Source organism: Motacilla alba, chromosome 5 (assembly GCF_015832195.1).
Source record: "Motacilla alba alba isolate MOTALB_02 chromosome 5, Motacilla_alba_V1.0_pri, whole genome shotgun sequence".
Lineage (NCBI taxonomy): Eukaryota > Metazoa > Chordata > Aves > Passeriformes > Motacillidae > Motacilla > Motacilla alba.
In genome coordinates, this window is record NC_052020.1 from 9,032,167 (window position 1) to 9,048,146 (window position 15,980).

Genomic DNA, 15,980 nt, shown 5'->3' on the forward strand with positions numbered 1-15,980 from the left:
CTCCTGGGGGCTGGGGCTCCACAAGGACGGGAACAAAAGCGCGGTTCTCCCTCTCCCCACGAACATCGGGCTCCTGCCAAGGCTCGTAAGATGTCAGAAATCCCAGTGCCAAACACAGCAGATATTTGTTGCAGGATCCCTGGCACCGAGCCTCTGGTGAATCGTTCTCTGCTCTGCTTTTTTCCCGGAAAACGCGGGCTCCTTGCCCCAAACGGAATCTGCCGCCTGCCCAGCCCCAGCCTGGGCCTGCCCAAAACCAGCTCAGCCAATGGGAACTCAGGCCGACACAGGCCATTGCTCCGAGATCCCCTCTTCCTGCTTCTCCCTGTTTTTATCAGCTTTTTTCCCAGCACAAATCCAAAGGGCAACCCCACAGAAGCCTGCAGAGAAAAGATTGACCCTTTCACAGCCCAAAACAGCCACGGCCACAGCCTCCCTCCCTCCCGCCTGTGACCACTGCAGGTGCCATGGACAGCCCCCCGCAGCCCCCTGCCCTCGAAACTCGGCAGGAGAATAAAAACCCTCCAGCACGACGTCTGCAGTGACACAGAACGAGGCATTACATCGTCCCGGCCAGGACGTGCCATGGAAAACATTCCCGTCCACACGCAGTTCCTTACCTGATGTTTCCCATATCTACACGGACAAAAAAAAAGCCAAAGAAATTTCTCGTTCACCGGTCTTAAATGACACTTAGGAATTACACTTAAGAATTACAGTTCTTGGTATTCGATCTCCTATCGGTCCTTGATCCCTTCGCCTTCGATGCTGATTTGTTCCTCATTTTTCGGTTCTCTCAAGGACTGATTTCCCAGACAGGGAGGTGATGTCGGTTAATGGTCGCTAATGGTCGCTAATGTTGGCTAATGACCTTCTGGCTTCTCCTTATCTGTGGATGTTGAGATCATGGGCCCTCTCCCGGCGAACAGAATCTTTCGAAGAAAAACCTAGCATTTCCCTCCCTCTTGGCACAGACGGACAAACTCCTGACTAATGTCGCATTAAAAAAAAAATAAAATTATGTAATTTCCAACATCCCCCAACCCCCCCACAAGTCCCCTGGGAGTCCTCAGGGTTCCCCCGAGTTCCTTTAAGCCCCCCACGGGTCCCCAGAGCTGCCCTGCCCCCCCAGACTGCGTGGGGTGGGGGTCCCAGAGGCCCGTGTCCCCCCTCCTTCTGCGGGGCGGTGCGGCGCCGGTCCCCCGCCCTGAGCGCCCTCCGCTCCCGTTCCAGGCGTTCATTCCCGGTCATGGAGCCCAGGCAGGCGGACGTGTCCATCCCGCTGCAGTCCTCCGGGTGGGGCGCGGCCGCCCCCGGCCCCCGCTCGGACCCGCAGCCCCGGGACTACGTGCTCTGGTCGGTGTTCAATGTGCTGCTGTGGTGCGCGCTGGGCGGGCTGGGCTGCTGCGGCTTCCCCGCCCTCGTCTACTCCATCAAGGTGAGGGAGGGGCCGGGGACCCCCGCCTGACGCCCCGGATCTAGCCCTGATCGGCCCCGGGACCCCCACCCAGGCTGACCCCCCGCCAGCCCCTCCCAGGGCTTCCCTCCCCGCGCTGAGCCCGGCACGGGACCCCCGACGTGCCCCGGCTCCCTCCCCAACTCCGGACCCCCCGACCCAGCCCGACCCGGACCTTCCCCTCACCCGGGGATCCCCCAGTGCTGCCCCCGCACCCCCAGCCCTCCCTGACACCCCCCCGCTCCTCTCCCCCCTGCCCACCTCCCTCCAAACGCCTCTTCCATCCCGGACCCCCAGCCTGGACTCCCATCCCCGATGCCAGCCCACCCTGGCACCCCCAAAGCCGTGCGTCCCCCGAGCCTGCCCCCCATCCCCCCCCGAGTGCCAGCACCGCGGGGCAGCGCTCGGTGGCCTCGCCCCGTGCCCGGGGTGACACCTCCCTGGGGTCCCAGCACAACCCCGCGCCACCCCGGGGGGGTTAGCCCCCCAATCCGTGCCCCCCACCCCCCGAGCCCCCCAATCCGTGCCCCCCACCCCCCGAGCCCCCCCTTGCCCCTCCAGGCCCGTGACTGTAAGCTGGTGGGGGACGTGGAGGGTGCCCGGCGGCACAGCCACCGCGCCAGGGTGGCCAACATCATCTGCTCCGTGGGGGTCGCCGCCGCCTTGGTGATCTTCATCATCATCGCCGTCATCGTCATGTCCAAGCTCAGGGACACCTGAGCAGCGCCTGGCCCCAGCCGCGGGGTGCTCCCCCCCCTCCTCCTGCCTCCAAAATGTGCCCGCGAGGGGAGTGGCCCCGGTCCCCCCGCTGTCCCCAGCGCCGGGGTCCCCGCACAGCCGCGGGAGGGGACGGCGCGGCCAGGCTGGGGCGTGGGGACAGGGGACAGCCCCCCACGCCCCCCGTGCTCTGCTCACACGCTTCCCGGCACCTGTGACACACCTGGCGGTCACCGCTGCCGCCGATGAAGCTCGTCCCGCCAGCCCCGCCGCTGTCACCTCCTTCACCGCGGGACGTCGCAGGGAGTCCCCGGGCATCTTTGTGGCGTCCTCCTCCTCCTCCTCCTCCTGCTCCTCTCCCTCCCTCCCTCCATCCTGCCGCCGAGCAGGGCGCTTCCAGCCCAAATCCCAGGGAAGTTTCTTCCCGACATCTTGGATGTTATGGATACATAGCGTAATATTGGCTTTTGGCAAACATTAAACTGGATTTTATACCTGTAGCGTCAAAGTAACTTTGTTATAAAGACACGGTTTTTATTTCTGCTGTTAATTAAGTTTGGAGACAGTAGTAAAACAGCTAATATAAGCATGCTTGTGTTAAACTGCCCGCTTAGATGAGATAACATCCAATAAACACATAAAAAAAGACACCTGCCTGCAGATAATGCCAACTATCAACCCTCGCCATCTGAAGACACTGTGGGACAGAACCAAAACTAAAAATAACGATAAAAAAAACCCTAAAACCACAACCAAACAATACACATACTCTAAAAAAAGTAAAACCAGAAGAGAATCATACTAAACAAATTTTAAATACGTAACTAGTTTAAGAGAAAAAGTTTACTGTACACAAGAGTCTATAAATATACAATAAGTTGATGTAAGAAAAAAAAAGTGTTTAAGAAGTGTCTCCGAAGATAACGGTGTGCTCTTAACTGATAACCACGACACACCCAGCCGTAAACTTTATGTTCCTTATCTCCTACTATCCTTTATTAAACTTTTATAATTTTCACAAGAGGGTAAATGTGTTTTCCGCATTGGAGACGGCAGCGAAAGGAAATTAAAGCCCCTCCCCACGCCCCCCACCCTGCAGCCCCGTGTCCCCCCCGCTGCCGGGGAGCCCCTTGGATGCGGCTCTTCCACCTTTCCGGAAGACTTTCCCATTTCATCCATCCCACATCCCAAAAGCGCTGCCTGGGGGGCTCTGCCCCGCCCAGCTCACCTGGAGGGTGGGATTGCAGGTGCCTGTGCCAGCCAGCGCCGCGCAGGTCCTGGGCTCCGCCTTGGAGCCACCCTCCCGCGGTGCCGGAGCCACCCGCGCTCCTCATCCCGGGAGGAAGGCTGCCTGTTAAAAACCCGTGGGCTCTCCATCCCAGCCCGGCCTGTGGGATAACCGCATGCCCCGGGGCTGTAATTTCCCAGGTTTATATTTAGCGGAGCAGGGATATAAAAGGGGATGCTGCCGGAGCCGCGGCTGTCCCTCTCGGCGCCCATGGACACCTCGTACCCGCGGGACGAGCGGCCAAGCCCCAAGCGGGGGCCGCCCCCCGCGCCCCGCGACCACCTGCTCTGGGCCATCTTCAACACCCTCTACATGAACTTCTGCTGCCTGGGCTTCGTGGCGCTCGCCTTCGCCGTCAAGGTACGGCAGCGGCGGCGCCGGAGCGCTCCGGGGCTCCGGGGGTCGCTTCCCGCGCCAAGGGGGGATGCCCAAGGAGGCAGCGAGCGCTTGGGAAAACTCCCGGGAGGGCTGGGGCGGGCGGATCCCGACCATCTCCGCAGGCGGTGACACCTGCCGCTGGTGAATCCTCCCTGCTTTTCCTGCCACTCGTTCCCGAGGCTGCGGGACAGCCGAGGATAACCGCAGCCCCCTGCCCGCCACCCGAGGAGCGGCTGCTTGATCCTAAAAAGCGCCTTGGGGACCGGGATTTCTCCACCCCCGCGGCAGGAGCAGCTCCAGCTGTGGGAAAATGGGAACAAGCAGGGACTGGAGTCTGGAGAGGCTCCGGAGGAAGCAGGAGGGGAAATCCCAGCAACAGTTGGGCTAGACTGGGATGGAAAGATGGGGACAGGCAGGGGCTGGAGGCAGAGAGGCTCTGGATGGAGCAGGAAGGAAAACACAAGTGGGAAAGGATGCAGGGCTGGAGGGGAGCAGGAGCAGCCTGGGATGGATGGAGGGATGGATGGAGGGATGGATGAATTGTGGGTTGCAAGGGGAACAAAGCCCTGGAGCAGGAAGGGGGTGAGGGAAGGGGGCTTTGGGAAGGGGCTGAGGGAAGGGGCTGCGGAGAGGGGGCTTTGGGAGGGGCTTTGGGAAGGGGCTGAGGGAAGGGTCTCCCCTCGGCTGTTACAGGCTCGGGATCGGAAAGTGTCCGGGGACGTGGAAGCTGCTCGGCACTTCAGCTCCAAGGCGCGGTGCTACAACGCCCTGGCCACGGCGGGCAGCGTGGTGCTGCCACTGCTGCTCGGTGCCCTCATTGTCACCGGTGTCATCCACCTCTCCAAGCTGGCCCACGAGTCCGTCGGCTTCTTCACCTACCAGTTCAGCGGCAGCGACGACGAGGACCAGTGACCCGGGTGAAGGCTGGTGGCACCTCCTCTGCGTCGCTGGTGGCCCCCCCAAAAGGCCACCACCCCCGTCGGCCACCGCACTGCCCAACCCCAGTTATTTTGTTTATCCTGTGGCATTTTTCGCCTCCTGTTATCCCGTGTGGAGCCCCAGCTTCTGTGCTCGCTGTTCAAATCATTAAACGCTTCACACAGCGCGAATTTCTGTGCGTGGGAAGGGGCAGGGGGGTGCCAAAGGGAAAACATAAATTGGGGATTTTGGCTCTGATGGGGCTCCCGGCAGCCAGGAGACACCATTGTTCCCACAGCCCTTAGGGCCACCTTTGGCCCCAGGATGGCGGAGGGGAGGAAGCAGAGATGTTCCTGGGCCTCTGGGATGAAGCAAAGGGGGTGTCCCCTCCCCTCCCCGCCCCGCCCCAAATGGAGCTGAGACCTGCAAACTCATTACAGCAACACCGACATCCCCAGCCAGTCCCAGCCAGGACAGCGGGCAGCTGGGAAGCACTCCCAGTGCTCCCTGCTCTCCGTGCCTGGGCTGGAGACAGCTCATTTTGGGACTAAAGGACCCCTTTTTGGAGGCTAAACCCCCTTTACTGCCAACCAGCCGTGGCTCAGCCAGGGCTGTATCCCAGCCCCATGCCAATCCCAATCCCGGTGCAGCGCACAGGGCTGGGGACAGCACGGTCCCTTTGTCGTGCCAAGAGCTGCCGCTAATTAGGGGCGGCTCTGATGAGGCTGGAGCAGGACCCGAGTAATTACAGAGCAGCGGGACAGTCCCTGCTCCAGCCCTAAGCATTCCCAGCTGCCTCGGGGCCCGGAGCAGCCGCGGGGCTTTTTATAAACCGGGCCGAGATTCCTGGGGTTGGCTTGGCCAGGACAGACCCCTCGGGGCAGGGAACGCCTTCGGCATTCCCTGCTCCCACCCAGGGCTGCTCGGCACCGGGACGGGGAGGGGACGAGGCTGTGCAGCCCAGAGCCAGGGGCTGGGGGTACCGTGCCCACCCTGGGCAGGCACCGGAATTCCTTGGGATTCCTGGAACACCATAAACCGCGCCCCAGAGCAAACCCAGAGCAGGCACGGGAAAACGCTGCCCGTGTCACCATCTGACAGGACAATGCTACGGATCTCCGGTGTCCAGGCTTCCTGCAGCCCTTCAGATGCCAAGTGAGAGAGGATTTAACTCCAGAAGTGCTTGAAAAGAGTGGCAATAATGCAGATAAGGGTTTAAAAACATGAGAGGGATGTTACGTGCCGAATAACAGGAGTGGAGCTGTGTGCTGCCTACACGGGGTTAAAAGGCTTTCAGCTTCATATTTTGGAGTGAAACTTAGTGCCAAAAAAACATCATTCATCTGGTGAAACAGCGCTGGCTGAGCCTCCACAGCTCTTTGAGCCACAGAGCAGCACATGGGGAAGGTAAGGACCAGAGCAGGACATGCTGGAGGAGCTGGAGCCAGGATCCTGGAGTCAGGGATGGGCTTCCTTACAAACACAAACATGTTGAGAGCATAAACAACGCCTGGGTGTTCAGCAGACACGTTTGAAATGGTCATTTTCAGGCACAGTTTCCTCTCCTGCCCCGAGTAAGAGATGTGTGGAGGGGAGTGGGGGGCTCAGACGTGGTGGCAGCTCCGGCCATGGTGACAGCTCCAGCCACTGACCCCCTGGGGCCACAAGGACAGGCGGCACACACAGTCCTGGGGGGGAAAGGCCTCCTGGCACAGCCTGGCACCCCCTTTCCACCCACTGCTACCTTCCCCCCGCACCAACACCCCGATCCGCTGCTCCAGCGGGCAGCACCAGGATCAGGCAGGGTTTAGGGGGTCCTGCTGGGCGACCTCTGGATCCATCCAGGCGCTCTGGGGAAGGAGACACTCTGCCCTGCAACAGAAAAGCTTTGTGTGAGACAGGGGAATGGTTTCTTCCCAACTCATCTCAGGGAGCAGGCGCAGGCACTGCTGCCATACCTTCCCCCAGGGGAAAGCGCTGTCCCGACTCCAGCACAGCTTCCAGGGGAGATCCTGGAGGGTCCCGGCAGGTCTCAGTCACTTCCATCCTCATCTCCTCCCTGGTGATGGTGACCTCCAGTTTGTTGCCCAAGTAGGAGATGCTGGAGATTTCCAGCCTGGTGATACCGTCGGGAAAGGCGGGATCGAAGAGGAGGCCGGACCTCGTGATCCTGGAAAGGCAGGAGTGTGTCAGGGTGGGACAGCAGGAGCCACAGAGCCCAGCTCGGGGTCAGGGAGCAGCCACCTCTCCAGGAGTCACCACCCAAGGCTCTCTGGACAAACCCCAGACACACTGATGGAGTTCCTGGTGAGGAACTGCTGGGGCTGTGATTCCCAAGACATCCCTGTCCCGTCCCAGTTCCACAGCTGGGGGGCTGGGCTTTCCAGATTTCATATTTTAAAAGCTCAGCCCGGTTCCCCGCTCTGGCTCAGAGCCCGGCTCCAGCAGCAGCTGTGCTGGCAGAGCTTGGGGAATGCCCTGCTCCTCCTCTCCGAGCAGGGCACCCTCAGACTCCCCCCTGAGCTCCCACTCCCGTGGGACGGAGGGCTGGAAGCTGAGCACGGCTGCTCTGGGGGAAATGCAGGCACGGAGAGCTCCCAAGGCTCAGAGATAGAGATGTTTGACCTAAGGCCTTGCAGAAGGCTTGAGGGTTTAGAAAAGGAAAGTGAAACAGACACAAAGTAAGAACAAAGATCTGGAGTTGAAGCAGAAATATGTTTTAAGCAAGCAGAAATACGCTTCGTGGAAGCTAATAAATATGTTAAGCAAGGTAGTGGAGAATTTTAAAGTCTAGCAATAGAACTTACAGAGCTGGCACAAAGTAGAAGATCCAGCAATAAGGGTCTGTAGAGCTGTATGGTTGGATAAAAAGGAGCACGTTGCATGAGAATGGTAGGAAATGTAGCAATGATTTGTAGCAATTTGCTATCATTTGTAGCAATGATGGCAAATTAATGATTGGTTTGTGAAGATCCTAGAGAGCTTTGCAGAAGCAGCTGCTTAAGAAATAGAAAAGATATGATAAGAAATATACGATAAGGAATACGGAAAAGCATCGTAACTAAAATTAAGCAACTTCTGATGTGATGGCATCGAATGTAGGTCTCAGCCTTCCAGGAGACTGATTTGCAATAAATAAACCATCTTTCAATTGCCTCATCGGTCTGCTCTGTATCCCCAGCAGCGCTCCTTCCCCAGAAACAATGGGACAAACATCCCAGCTCTGCCTGCAGCCCTGAGCCAGGGCCAAGCTGCCTGTGTGGGCGTTGGCTCTGCGTGAGGAAAAACAACGGCCCCTCTTGTCCCCGACGCGAATCCTGGCGCACCAGAGCTCTCCACCAGCAGCTCCAGAACACTCGGAGGCCTTCAGGGGCTGGAGAGGACTCAGGGGAGGTTTGGGGGCCTGGGGAGCCCCAGCAGGATCCGTGTCCCTGGACACGGCGGGAGCGTGGCTGCACGATGTCACCGCCCCCTCTGGAATTTGGCCAGAGCCCCAGAGCTGTGGTTTGAGCCTGGGCCACGAGGGGCCTGACCCAGCACACACTGGGCACCCGGAGACCTTCCAGCTTGGCCAAAGCCCAGATTTCCAGCTGGGAATATGGCAGCTCACACCCAGCTCCGCCAGGAAACGGGGAACGGGTGGATTTTCCAGCTGGGAATAGGGCAGCTCACACCCAGCTCTGCTGAGGAACAGGGCGGGTTTCCAGCAGCTCTGGCCACACACGTGGAGTGAAAACACAGGGTTAGGGCTGGAGGTTTTCACTGTGAATCAAAAGGCCTGATCCAGCCTCAATTAAACCAGGAATAGGCCGAAGAGACGGCGGCTCCAGGGTGGAAACCACCACGGCTCGGAAATTACATGAACAGCTCCATGTTTTCCCAGGATATTTTAAAGCTGAGGCGATGCCTGCTCAGCACTTCACTCTGGGGAGGCTCCCGGAGCCCCGCGTGAGCAGGGAGGCACAGGGAGGCTGCAGGAGGTGTTTCCTCACCCCATCCAAAGGAGACGGGAGGATGCTGCTGCTGAAGCAGACAACAGGCTTAGGGAATGGCATTTTGCTTCCCAAATGTCACCTGTCACGAGCCTCTCACCTGTTCCCAGCTGCGCCCCAGCCAAACAGGGACATTTGAAGGGACAAGTGGTTGCTTGGGAGTGAAAAGTGACACAACAGGTCTCACCTGAACCCCGTGAAGCCGAAGAGGATGACCTGCAGGAATCCACCCATCCCTGTCAGGAAGTTCACAGCGCCCGACCCATCCGAGTTCTCCACCCAGACCTGACCAGCAGAACAAAGAGATGGTGCAGGAGTTGATTTGGGATGCTCCAGGCAGTTCTGGGGGTTTCGATCCCATTGTCACCCGCCTGGGAGCAGGAGCGATCTGCAGCCCCTCCACCCACCTTGAAAGGCTCTGTGATGTTGCTGAAGCACTTTTCCAGCTGGCTCCGGGCTCTCTGCAGCTCCTTCAGCTCCAGCCAGCCCACGGCAAACATGCTCTGCCGGAGGGGGAACGGTGACAGCGCGGTGGAGCAGCACCACCCACCCACCCCTCCACGCAGAGCGAGCATTTCCAGGGCACATCCCGGCTCTGCAGGGTCCCCCGGATGGAGCAGCCTCTCCCAGGGGTGGATCCCAGGCTGGGCTCTGCCCTCTCCTCACCCAGGTCATGGCTGGCCCGGCGGGGTCGGTGACGGGCTCGTACATCTCCAGGTCGTTCCTCCAGACCTCGGCACTCATGGGATGCATCAGTGGGAACCCCAGCAGGACCACATCGGCCTGTTTCACCGGCTCACCTGGGGACAGGGCTGCTCAGACTGGGAGCTGCTCTCACATTTTGAGCCCACCGATGAGAAACAATCCAGTGAGGCAGGAAAACCTCCCCTAGCCCAGCTTGTTGCACTGCGGCGACAGCAGGGGCTCTTCTGCCATTCCCAAGCCTGAACCAGCTGGAATTCTGATCCTTCCAGGAATAAAAGTGTGATTCATGGGCTGCTGCCACTGCCACCCCGCTCACCTGGGCTGTAGCCATCGTACTCAGGGTGGTATTTCCTCTCCTCATCAAAGGGCACTTTGATTTTCCTGGCACGGTCCTCCCACTCCTCTGGTGCCGGGAGCAGCAGCTCCCGAGCCAAGTCGGTGGCAAAATTTAAGCTGGAAAGGAGGAGGAACAAGGTTTTATGGCAGGGATGGGTGATGGTGAGAGGAGAGAGGGGACAGAAGGAGCTGCAAGAGAAAAGCTGCTGTGGAAGAACAAGGGGCAGAGATTGAGCCAGGGATAGCAGCTTCCGTCACGGAGCCAGGAGCTCCTTTCCCTGGCTGTGGGTGTCTCCAGCTGGCCAACAGCACAGGGACCCCATGGAACGCCAAGGGAGAAGCCCTGCTGCGAATGGAGATCCCTCTCAGCCCCACGTGGGCACTGAACAGGTCAGAGGAGCCGCGGGAGCCCCTGCTCTTCCTCTGACTGCAGAGGGGTGTGAGGAGAGGGAGGGAGGATCCCCTTGGGATCTGCTCCCATCCCTGCAGAGTGCCAGGTGGAAGAGCAGAGAGCCAGGCCGTGCTCCCAGGTGTGATTCCAAGCGTTACCTGCGCCGGGCCACGGCGTTGGTGTAAGCAGAGTTATCGACCTGGCTGTGGTACTCGTCCGGGGGCATGACACCTGCGGGGACACGAGGGGACACTTGGCACCCCAGCACACCCAGGGGCTGCTCTGGGCCCCTCCTCAGGGACACAGATGGGGGAAAGGGGACCCTGCTGCCCGTCTGGATCCTGCTGGCAGGATCCCACACAGTCCCAGCAGGATGCTCAGGGGAGAACATGCACGGTGCTGTGTGAGAAATGGAAAGATAGAAACTTCCACAGATGCAGGAAGGTTTAATTTGCAGCCTTGGAAGGAGTTCGGATTGATGGAAAAATAAAGTATGCAGACATTAAGTAGAAAAATCATAAACTTACACTTCTATAGTTACAAGTAAGTAAGAAACTGTTGATAAGATGGTGACGGGTTTATAAGGTAAGAGTGTAATTGTACAGAGTAAGTTAAGAGTTTAGATGTTACAATAGAGATAAGTGTGTGTACATTTAATAACAGCCTGTTGGTTAAAAGTATCCACATTGCAGAAAAAGTAAGCAAAGGTGACAGGTTAGAAAAGCAAAACATACTCTGTAGCAACAGTCCATTGGATTAGAAACTTGTATATTGTCTTGTAAAGTTATATATGGTCTTGTAAAGTTATATATTGTCTTGTAACAAAGGACTTTCGACTTTTGAGCTATGCCTGACTGCTTGCTGTCTCAAAATCTCATGGCCTCTGAGATTGATGTTATTTAAACAATAAATCGTCTTTAGTCCTTCAGACCGATTTTAGTCCAGTCCCTTTAATTAATGCGAGGACAGTGACAGTGCTGAAGCAGGAACAACCCGGGATGCAGCTCTGGCTGGTGCATGCAGGCACCTCATCCTCAGGGCATCCCGAAGGGGACCTTCAAGTCACGGAACCCCAGCGTGGTTTGGATTGTTTCATCCAGCTCCACACCCCTGCCACGGGCAGGGACACCTTCCACTAGACCAGGTGGCTCCAGACCTCTGCTTTCCACCCCATTCCCATGGCAGAGGTACCTCTGATGTGGTAGAGCTGCTCCTCCTCACTCCACACCATCCTGCTGCACCAGTACCGAGCCACGGCTTCCACCAGCTCCCAGCCCCCGTCCTCCCGGAACAGCTTCTGGTCCTGGGGAAAAGACCAGGGCGTGAGGGAGACTCCACCAGAGCCAAAGTCAGCAGGAGGATGGAGAGGAGCTCGGAGGAGATGGAGGGAGCAGGAGGAAAGACTGGCCTGGTTTGAGCCAACAGGGTGCTGAGACGCCCACGGGAGCAAGGACAGAGCAGGCAGGGCTGCAGGAGGGAGCCTGCGGAGCAGAGAGAGCAGAGTTCCTCAGGGAAGGGACAGTGACAGTCTCCAGGCGTCCCGCCACCGGGCCATCAGGTGGAGCACCCTCCCTTTACCTGCGTGGTGCAGTAATACTGCTCGAAGGCCATCAGGACATCCCCGGTGACGTGGATTTCCTGGGCTCCGTAGATCTCCTCAGGACATACTTCCCGGCCAGTGGCTGCGCTCTCCCACGGGAACTTCGCGCCCTGCCGGGAGAAGGCATCCATGAGCACATCCCCCTGTGCTGTGCCCCGCGGAGACAGCCCGGCATTCCCCTGGGGACAGGGTTTGGTGCCACCCCGGCCCGGTGTCCCCTGGGGCCGGGGGTTCATGCCACCCCAGCCCGGCATTGCCCTGAGGACAGGAGCTGGTGCCACCCCAGCCCGGTGTCCCCTGGGGACAGGCTTTGGTGCCACCCCAGCCCGGTGTCCCCTGGGGACAGGGTTTGGTGCCACCCCAGCCCGGTGTCCCCTGGGGACAGGCTTTGGTGCCACCCCAGCCCGGTGTCCCTGTCGCACCTCGTATCCCTGTTCCCGCGCGTTGCGCCTGGCGCCCTCCAGCGTGCGGATGCGGTACTGCAGGATGGCGCGCGCAGCCTCGGGATGCAGCAGCAGGATGTTCGGGAAGATCCAGGTGTCCTGCGGGACCGCGCGGCGGGATTGGCTGGGGGGAAGCATCCAAATGCTCCCGCCAGCTCCACCCTTCAAGTACACCCTCATCCCGATGGAAGGATGGAGTCTTGTCCATCCCTAGTGAAGGATAGCCTGCTCCATCTCGATGGAAGGACGGAGTCTCCTCCATCCCACTCGCCGTGCCAAGCACGCCTCCCGTCACCTGGTCCCAGAAGACGTGTCCCCAGTAGTCCTCGCCGCGGGTGCCGTTGGACAAGCCGCCGGGGCTGATGCCGTGGAAGGGCGCTCCGGGGCTGTCCCGGGGCGGGATGGCGCTCAGCAGGTAGTAGAGGCAGCCGTGGAGCGCCTGGCGCAGGGCCGGGGGCCCGTCCAGCTCCACGGAGCAGCCGCGGCGCAGCGCGGCCCAGGCGCGGGCGTGGGAGCGGAGCAGGGAGCCCGCGGCCGCCAGGGCCAGCCCCGCGCTGTAGCTGCGCTTCGCCTCCCCCTCGCTCCCGGCCACCGCCGTCAGGAACTGCCAGCAGCGCTCCCGCTCCTCCCCGCCCAGCGTCAGCCACTGTGGGATGGGGGTCCACAGCATGTGCACAGTGGGACGGGGGCCCCCCTCCACCTCGGGAACCAGCGTCTGCCCGTAGATGTAGCTGTGGGAGACGGGAAGCGATTGAGGAAGGTGTTTCTGCCCAATATCCCATCTAACCCAACCCTCTGGCAGTGGGATTCTCTGGCCCCAGGAATCCTGTTCTAGAGGTAATCTACAAATCTCCTGTTTTGCCCAGCCTCACTTCTTCGGAATCACATCTAGCTCCTGTCACCTTCACCACTCTCAGACATCAGTGCGAGGCATAATTCTGGAGTTGCAAGTAACACAAATGTTTCTATGCTTCATTTCAGGGTTTTTTTAGTTTTTTATACACCTGCCAGGACAAAGCAGGTGTGAGAAGCCTCCACACCCCCCACCATTCCAGCCCCACATCCCCCACCATTCCAGCCCCACAGCCCTCACCATTCCAGCCCCTTATCCCTCCGCCATTCCAGCCCCATACCTCCCACCATTCCAGCCCCACATTCCCCGCTGTTCCAGCCCCACACCCCCCGCCATTCCAGCCCCACACCCCTCGCCATTCCAGCCCCACACCCCTCCCCATTCCAGCCCCACACCCCTCGCCATTCCAGCCCCACACCCCCCGCCATTCCAGCCCCACACCCCTCCCCATTCCAGCCCCATATCCCCCCACCATTCCAGCCCCACACCCCTCCCCATTCCAGCCCCATACCCCCCACCATTCCAGCCCCACATCTCCCACCATTCCAGCCCCATACCCCTCCCCATTCCAGCCCCACACCCCCTGCCATTCCGGCCCCACTCCAGCCTTACATGTGCAGTTTATTCCCCAGGGGAGAGCAGGGCACTGCGCCTCAGCCCGTGGAGGGAGGGCTCAGGGCAGGGACCCCATTCCCCACACTCACTGTGCTCCCTGGAAGTCTGGGCCTGGGGTCAAGTGCAGGTCCTGGCTCTGCGGCACAAACAGGCTCTGGAGCTGGACCCTGATGGGATGCGTGGAGCCATCCAAGCGCCGGATGGTGACGCTGAAGGCCATCAGGTGCACCAGGGAGTGGTGGGCGTACAGCTGGTGGGTGGCCGTGAAGCCAGGGGACTGAATCGTGTGGCTGAAGGTCCCTGTAAGCACAGCCAAAGCCACCAGCCTTTGGAAACACTTGGATCCTGCCCTATCCACTGGTTCCTACCGGCCAAGGAATTGCTTTTCCCGGGATCAGATCCAGTTGTGGACAGAACACTGCTGACAGTGAGCCTGGCCGAGCTGCTGAGGGATGGTCTGTGCCATCAAACATGCCACCAGGCTCCGGGATTAAAGAGCGTGTGCCGAGCCTGGCCCCAGCAGGGACAGAGCTACAGCCTGAGAACCACTTATTCCCACACAAAAGGGGGATTTTCCGCTTGTTCCAGAGGAGCAGCACCCCGAGGCGAACGGAGAACGAGGAGAAGGAAGATGTGACCGAGCGGAAGGGGCAGCAGAAGCAGAGAGAATGGAGCCCGCGGGGAAGGCGCCGATCCCGGCTCACCTGTCCAGGTGTTGAGGGTGAATCTCTGGGCGGGGTTGCTGGCGCCGGGCGCTGCCATGCGCAGCCCCAGCGGGCTGGGGACATCGGCGCGGTGCGTGTCCCCCGCGGCCCCGCTGTACACGCCGGCGGCGTGCAGGATGTCCCGGAACACGCGGGTGCCCAGGAAGGCGTTGGTCACCGTGGGCAGCAGCCGCGGGTCCCCGGGCAGGGCCGTGGCCGTGAACACGCCGGGGTCGCCCTCGCCATCGGCCATCGCCGCCGGCCCCGCCTGCGGAGCCGCAAGGATGGGACGAGAGCTGAGGGGACAAAGACAGCTCCCTGTCACACTTCCCGCCTGCCACCAGCAGTCTCTGCCCCTTTTAGTGTCCCCTCTGGTCACCTCCAGCGGTTTTCCCCCATCCCAGCTTCCTCCCAGCCCCGGGGTGCATCCCCTCCGCTCGCTCACCCCGGCTCCAGCTGTCCCAAATCCTGGTGAAGGATGAAGCTCATGGGCTTCATCACTTCTCAGCCTCCTGCCTCTTCCTTTTCTGCTGTTGGCATGGGGTTGCACCAGTTTCTCCCAACACACACAGCCACCTTCCCCATCTGGCCTCCTCTTCCTCCCAGTGCTGTTCCGAGACGCTTTGCAAAGTTCCCGATGCTTCCCCCTCTGTCAGCTCACTGCACCCCTGTGTTCCCCCTCACTCTTGCATCTCCAGCTCAGCCTCCTGGGGCAGGACCTTTCTATCCCACTGATTTGTACATAAAACTACATTTATGTGTCATGTGCAAACATGTAGATAATCACAGACTAGATATGTACGCATACAGACACGCATAAGCTGCCCCTCCCAAAAGGCAGCTGCAGCTGGCTCCTGGCATAGCCGGGCACGGGAAAAACACAGGAATGATGAAATGAGGCTCTGAGTGGAGCTGGCAACCCAGCCGGGGTGACACAGGGGCAAGGAGGGTGCCCAGCCCTCAAATCCCTCCCTGACAGCAGCCGGACGCAGGAGCGCTCAAGCTCAGCTCGCTTTCCTCACTAAGACTAAGCTGGGAGGAAAATCCTGCCTTCAGGAAAGTGAAAAATCCCGACCCAGCCGAAGCCCCAGGGCACGGAAGGGAGGAGGTGGGTCTTGCCTTCTGTCCCGAGGCCGGGCTGAGCCTGTGCAGGCGGAGAGGCTGCTCCAGGGAAGGACGGAAGTTGCCCAACCGAGAAAGAAGGAAGGAAACCGCTTTTTCTTTTTTTTTTTTTTTTTTTTTTTTTTTTTTTTTTTTTTGGTCTCCTTAAAAAGCAATAGTTGGAAAAATGATCCTGGACTCGCAGGTGTTTGTCCAGCTGAGCTGAGTGCCGGCGGAGGGAGCGCGGCAGTGCTGGGGCTGCCCTGTGCCTGGGAAAGAGGAACTGAAAGAGGAAAATCAGCTCGGATGAGTTGTGATCACAAAACCGCTGGCAGCGAGCCGGGTCAGCAGCACACCCCACTGACCTCCCGTGTCCCCAGCCACGCTCTGACCCTTCCCCTCGCCGGTTTCCAGGGAGGACAAAAATTCCATCTGGACTTTGGCTTTGGCATGCTTTTGCCAGCCCCTTCCAGCTGGTCCCAC

The 15,980-nt window shown here is 59.7% G+C and overlaps 3 protein-coding genes across 5 annotated transcripts; 2 read left to right on the forward strand and 1 right to left on the reverse strand.

Annotated features, from left to right (window-relative positions):
• Window positions 1-1,201: 1,201 nt before the first annotated feature.
• Window positions 1,202-2,821, forward strand: LOC119701523 (interferon-induced transmembrane protein 5-like). Its single transcript, XM_038138291.1, has 2 exons — window positions 1,202-1,438; window positions 2,018-2,821. The coding sequence occupies exons 1-2, from the start codon at window positions 1,250-1,252 to the stop codon at window positions 2,174-2,176; spliced, it is 348 nt and encodes a 115-aa protein (XP_037994219.1). The 5' UTR covers window positions 1,202-1,249; the 3' UTR covers window positions 2,177-2,821.
• Window positions 2,822-2,959: 138 nt separating this feature from the next.
• On the forward strand, window positions 2,960-5,855 carry LOC119701518 (interferon-induced transmembrane protein 5-like). The gene is made up of 2 exons (XM_038138286.1): window positions 2,960-3,821; window positions 4,533-5,855. Exons 1-2 carry the CDS (start codon window positions 3,636-3,638, stop codon window positions 4,749-4,751), a joined length of 405 nt encoding a protein of 134 aa, XP_037994214.1. The 5' UTR covers window positions 2,960-3,635; the 3' UTR covers window positions 4,752-5,855.
• Window positions 5,856-5,965: 110 nt separating this feature from the next.
• PGGHG (protein-glucosylgalactosylhydroxylysine glucosidase) lies at window positions 5,966-15,640 on the reverse strand. 3 transcript variants are annotated; one of them, XM_038138222.1, is made up of 15 exons: window positions 15,516-15,640; window positions 14,397-14,664; window positions 13,782-13,992; window positions 12,520-12,955; window positions 12,204-12,323; window positions 11,760-11,891; window positions 11,373-11,484; window positions 10,340-10,412; window positions 9,771-9,907; window positions 9,416-9,549; window positions 9,157-9,252; window positions 8,937-9,034; window positions 7,565-7,609; window positions 6,716-6,927; window positions 5,966-6,629 (listed from the first exon to the last, which is right to left on the reverse strand). In XM_038138222.1, exons 2-15 carry the CDS (start codon window positions 14,647-14,649, stop codon window positions 6,565-6,567), a joined length of 2,124 nt encoding a protein of 707 aa, XP_037994150.1. In that variant the 5' UTR covers window positions 14,650-14,664; window positions 15,516-15,640; the 3' UTR covers window positions 5,966-6,564. The 3 variants fall into 3 exon arrangements, with proteins under 3 accessions (XP_037994150.1, XP_037994149.1, XP_037994152.1); XM_038138221.1 differs by having other exon boundaries at window positions 14,397-14,692; window positions 15,516-15,636; XM_038138224.1 differs by lacking the exon at window positions 7,565-7,609 and having other exon boundaries at window positions 14,397-14,692; window positions 15,516-15,635.
• Window positions 15,641-15,980: the final 340 nt, after the last annotated feature.